The 5,775-nt window shown below is 44.1% G+C and overlaps 1 protein-coding gene across 7 annotated transcripts in view; it reads right to left on the minus strand.

The window, feature by feature from the left end:
• Positions 1-478: 478 nt before the first annotated feature.
• Positions 479-5,775, minus strand: part of CCDC83 (coiled-coil domain containing 83) — a 51,711-nt gene continuing 46,414 nt past the window's right edge. For all 7 annotated transcript variants that reach the window (XM_056561354.1, XM_056561352.1, XM_056561353.1 and 4 more), the window contains 3 exons: positions 4,077-4,168; positions 1,301-1,422; positions 479-1,081 (listed from right to left, as the gene is read on the minus strand). In XM_056561354.1, coding sequence (XP_056417329.1) covers positions 911-1,081; positions 1,301-1,422; positions 4,077-4,168 — 385 coding nt within the window. In that variant the 3' untranslated portion in view covers positions 479-910. The remainder of the gene's footprint in view (positions 1,082-1,300; positions 1,423-4,076; positions 4,169-5,775) is intronic.

The following is a 5,775-nucleotide window of genomic DNA, read 5'->3' on the forward strand; positions in this document are numbered from 1 at the left end:
ATAGGTGGGTATTGTACTGCAGAAAGATGCCCAAAATATTTGTTTGGCTGGTTCTGTGGAGAAGTCTTAATGGCGGTCTAGGCCAGATAGTGAAGAAAACAACTCCGGTTAGAGAAGACGTCACCTGTAAATCGGAGGACTGGGGAGAGGAACAGGGGGCCTGTTATAGGGGAAAGTAAAGCATAGGAATTATACTATAATCATTACAAAATGTCTCTTAATATGGGGGTACAATTTTTTGGAAATGGGCTCTCAAGGGGTACTCAGGCAAAAAAGGAGCCCAGAGATGCCCAAATGCAGCACTCGGGTCTCTTCAGTGCTCTCATAGAGAATTAATGGAGCTTGTGCCGACCCCAGCACGCTCTCCTTTCCAAGAGCCAGGGTCCCAGCGGTCGGACCACCCGCAATAAGATATAGGGCAGAGGAAGCCAAGGATATATCATGCAGGACACCCTTTTTTTATTTTATTTTTATTGGGAACTAAAAAACTACCCGCTGTAAGTATTCTTGGTGCCTAGACACACACCAAAAACAAAGATGGAGGAGCTTTTATTGCACAACATCTCATGTGATGATCACCTAGACAGGAAGGTAGGTGGTTGCTCCCTTCTGCATTATATACTACACGGAGCAGCAATGGATGAAATAACCATGCATTCTGTAAATGTGTCTAATACCAATACAACATGGGTCATGTGATCTGGTAAATGCTTACTCTGTGGAGGCCGTCAGACAATGGCTATCTCAGGAAACAGTCATGGTACAGGCGTCAATGTTGGAATGGGGGGTTGATTTAATAGACCTTCCTGTGATTGTCCCAGCGCCCGTCATCCTGGCTGTAATGCATCGTATCCTTGTGTCTGATGAATGATGGCGGTATTATTTATTATGAAGTCCTGCATATGGCTGATTACGGGAAGGCCGATTTAATCATCCTCTGTGTCAGCGGCCATTGTAGTCTCTGTTTGCTGCCGCTGGACTGTTCTGAAAGCTTGGGCTCGGCATTCTGCTTGTGTATAGGTTTGGTTTGTCCCATAACACTTAACAGTTTCCGCTCCAGGGGACCCAGATGTACATGCTCCTATAAAATAAGGTTAACAAATTATATTTTATGTAGCTTGGCTTACATTCCCAGTCCTGTTCTAAGTCTCCAGGTTGGAGGGAAACTGGTGAGGATGAAGAGGTAAAGGGGGCTCGGGACCTCCCTAGTGATCAGTGGGGCCCCTGGAGAATAAATATTTATTTCCCTATTCTGTGTTTGATGAGAAAATACCGCCATACATTGTCCTGTTGGTCTCACCTTGAAGCCCATCTCCTCCTCGAGTAGCAGATGGCTCAGATCGAGAGCTGTGGAGGAATCTGTCTCATAAATGATGTCTCCCCCCTCAGCTGTGAGCGTCTTCCGATGTCCTTGATCTTCACCTACAGGTAAACAAATCGCATTCATCCATCTTCTCTTATAAAATATGAAACTGTCGCTATATTGATGCCTTGGTCATGTCATTGTCACTAAATCAGCTCCATGATGGATGCATGGGTAGTGTCTAGGGCAGTGTTTCCAACCAGTATGCCTCTAACTGTTGCAAAACTACAACTCCCAGCCTGCCCGGACAGCCAACAGCTGGAGGTACTATTTATCTTATCTGCAGGGAAAGGGTTTAAATGTCCGATAACACCGAAATATAGATAGCACATGATCAGGCCATTCACAGTAAGTGATGGTCATAGCTCCCATCCTTACCCTCACTACACCGTGACCTCTGCACTGGTCAAAGAGCATGCCCACAAAATCCTCCCACGGAACTCAGAATGTAGAGACAGCTCACGCCCTGCCCACTGACCTTTGTACAGGTCACAGAGCATGCCCACAACTATTTTCTACCGAAGTTAGAGTACCTTTCACCAAATAAACTGTTCTAAACTAACTCAGGCTATGTTCCCTAACCTATGTTCCCTAACTCAGGCTATGTTCGGACTCATCATTGCCAGGCCAGGAGGAGACCAAGCTCACTGTATTAATTGTGTCATGGAACAGAACAGAGCCACCTAGTGGCCGTTTTTTCTATTACATTTTAAACATATTTATGTTGATAATTTTAAAAGCAAGTGAATGGGAAAGTGTCTGCTAATTACACAAGGAACACCATATTAAAAGTTTTATTTAGTGACCGGTACTCTTTAATAGATGATAATGCAGCTCGCCTCCTCTCTCTCCCTGCACAGTAACATCTGCACAAATCTCTCCCACAAAACCCACTCTTTCATAGAAGTTAATAGACAGCTCACCACCTTCTTTTCCCTACACAATGACCTATGTACAGGTCACAGAGCATACCCACAGTAGTTAACACACAGTTTAGCCATTGGCTGTCCAGGTATGCTGGGAGTTGTAGTTTTGTAACATCAGAAGGTCCATTCTTTGGAGACTACTGACATAGGACATTGTATCCAGACCTATCTCTAGATTCTGGCTTATAGTGGGGGAAAAAAGTATATAGTCAATCACTTAAAAAGATGAGAGAAGCCTGTAGTTTTCATCATAGGTTATACCTCAACTATGAGAGACAGAATGAGAAATAAAATCACAGTTTGATTTTTAAAGAATTTATTTGTAAATTATGGTGGAAAATAAGTATTTGGTCAATAACAAAAGTTAATCTCAATACTTTATATACCCTTTGTTGGCAATGACAGAGGTCAAACGTTTTCTGTAAGTCTTCACAAGGTTTTCACACACTGTTGCTGGTATTTTGGCCCATTCCTCCATGCAGATCTCCTCTAGGGCAGTGATGTTTTGGGGCTGTAGCTGGGCAACACGGACTTTCAACTCCCTCCAAAGGTTTTGTATGGGGTTGAGATCTGGAGACTAGCTAGGCCACTCCAGGACCTTGAAATGCTTCTTCTGAAGCCACTCCTTCATTGCCCGGGCAGTGTGTTTGGGATCATTGTCATGCTGAAATACCCAGCCACCTTTCATCTTCAATACCCTTGCTAATGGAAGGAGGTTTTCACTCAAAATCTCATGATACATGGCCCCATTCATTCTTTCCTTTACACGGATCAGTCATCCTGGTCACTAAGCCGAAAAAAAGCCCCAAAGCATGATGTTTCCACCCCCATGCTTCACAGTAAGTATGGTGTTTTTGGGATGCAACTCAGCATTCTTTCTCCTCCAAACACGACGAGTTGAGTTTTTACCAAAAAGTTCTACTTTGGTTTCATCTAACCATATGACATTCTCCCAATCCTCTTCAGGATCATCCAAATGCTCTCTAGCAAACTTCAGATGGGCCCAGACATGTACTGGCTTAAGCAGGGGGACACGTCTGGCACTGCATGATTTAAGTCCCTGGCGGTGTAGTGTATTACTGATGGTAACCTTTGTTACTTTGGTCCCAGCTTTCTGCAAGTCATTCACTCGGTCCCCCCGTGTGGTTCTGGGATTTTTGCTCACCGTTCTTGTGATCATTTTGACACCATGGGGTGAGATCTTGCGTGGAGCCCCAGATCGAGAAAGATTATCAGTGGTCTTGTATGTCTTCCATTTTCTAATAATTGCCCCCACAGTTGATTTCTTCACACCAAGCTGCTTGCCTATTACAGATTCAGTCTTCCCAGCCTGGTGCAGGTCTACAATTTTGTTTCTGGTGTCCTTCGACAGCTCTTTGGTCTTGGCCATAGTGGAGTTTTGAGTGTGACTGTTTGAGGTTGTGGACAGGTGTCTTTTATACTGATAACAAGTTCAAACAGGAGCCATTAATACAGGTAACGAGTGGAGGACAGAGGAGACTCTTAAAGAAGTAGTTACAGGTCTGTGAGAGCCAGAAATATTGCTTGTTTGTAGGTGACCAAATACTTATTTTCCACCATAATTTGCCAATAAATTCTTTAAAAATTAGACAATGATTTTATGGATTTTTATCTCATTCTGTCTCTCATAGTTGAGGTTATAACCTATGATGAAAATTACAGCCTCTCATCTTTATAAGTGGGAGAACTTGCACAATTGGTGGCTGACTAAATACTTTTTTGCCCCCACTGTATATTTAATAGTGTATCTCAGAAAGCTTCAGCACCTGAGGTTGTGTCCAGGTCTAAGTTTGCAAAGTCTTCTAGTGATCCATCTGCTGGGAGGTCCAGGCCGGCCATCTGAGTCAAGAACGTGTTCCTGCAATGGAAGGAAATACATCTGATTATTTTCCTGGACCCCAATCCTAAGACTACAGTGGTCCCTCAAGTTACAATATTAATTGGTTCCAGGACGACCATTGTATGTTGAGACCAGAACTCTATGGGAACCTGGTAATTGGTTCTGAAGCCACCAAAATGTCATCCAAAAATAGGAAAAAGTGAGAATTAAATAAAAATAAGTAGAAAATTAATATAGATAAATCAAATCCTTACATATAAAAGTAAGAAATATCCGCTGGGAGCTGTAATCACTGTCTAATTCAGTGTTTCCCAACCATGGTGGCTCCAGCTTTTGCAAAACTACAACTCCCAGCATGCCCGGACAGCCTTTGGCTGTCCGTGCATGCTGGGAGTTGTAGTTTTGCAACAGCTGGAGCCACCATGGTTGGGAAACACTCGTCTATGTAGAAAACAGGAGTCTCTTCTCGGTCCTGTACAGTACAATCAATGTCCTAAAAAAAATTAAAAAAGGAAAATGGAGCCGCCCTTACTTGGTTCAAAAGGAGCAGCTAACCTTGGCATAGGTTAAAAGTAGTACAGAACACGAAGTACCTCCCTGTACTGTAGGAGGCGCTACCAGACAGCCAGTCCGTGCATGCACTTTAGGAATACAGGGGTTTTACCAGTGAATGCCCATTCTAATTGGTCGGTTTTTCCAGCCATTGACACATTTCGCAGATTCCACAGCATTGTATGTTGAGTCTGGTTTCAAGTTACAATGGTCCAGAAAAGACCATTGTATGTTGAAACTATTGTATGTTGAGGCCATTGTAAGTTGAGGGATCACTGTAGAACCTCTCCTGGAGTGCTCTGTGCTGCTGGAAACAGGGCTCCTTCCACTATGTGACCTCGCATTTCCTTCCATTCCTCTCCTCACATCATCACTTCATCAGGGTCAGATCCAGCTCTAACATCATCACATACGATACGTGGACAGGTCACTGCCTCTGCCAGAACACCCCCTAACACCTCTCCTGAAATACTTTGTGCTGCTAGACAGATCTTGGCACAGATTTTATATTCTTCATCTGTCATCTTACACGTCATGGCACAGCTGCCATCATCACTAACATCACCTATGTGGACAGGTCACTGCCTTCTACAAAATCAACACACTAAGCTTCTGTATACTCTGTGCTGCTGCAGAGGTCAGCCCATTCCACAGTCTATTGTGTGTGAGCTCTTACATTTGCTTACTGCTTGTCTTCCCTTTATGACACTGTTCTTCTCTTTCACTAACCTCATCTGGAATGAACAGGTCACTGCCCCTTACAAGATCAACACACTGCTTCTGAAATACTCTGTGCCGCTGGAGACACCCTGCTCCTTCCTCTAATTTCACACTCCATCCATGACGCTGCCACATGCAGCTCCTGTCCTCATATTAGTGGACAGGTCACTGCTTCCCACAGACACAGCGCACTCTGCTTCTAAAAATACTCTGTGCTGTGGCAAAAGGAAAGCTGACCCCCCCCCCCCCCCCCCCACACCCGCTATCTCAGTGTGTGATCTCTCACTTCTGCCTATTACTTTGCTTCCCTTTATGGCACTGCACATCTGTTCAGATTACTTGTGATCCCTATA

Source organism: Hyla sarda, chromosome 2 (assembly GCF_029499605.1).
Source record: "Hyla sarda isolate aHylSar1 chromosome 2, aHylSar1.hap1, whole genome shotgun sequence".
Lineage (NCBI taxonomy): Eukaryota > Metazoa > Chordata > Amphibia > Anura > Hylidae > Hyla > Hyla sarda.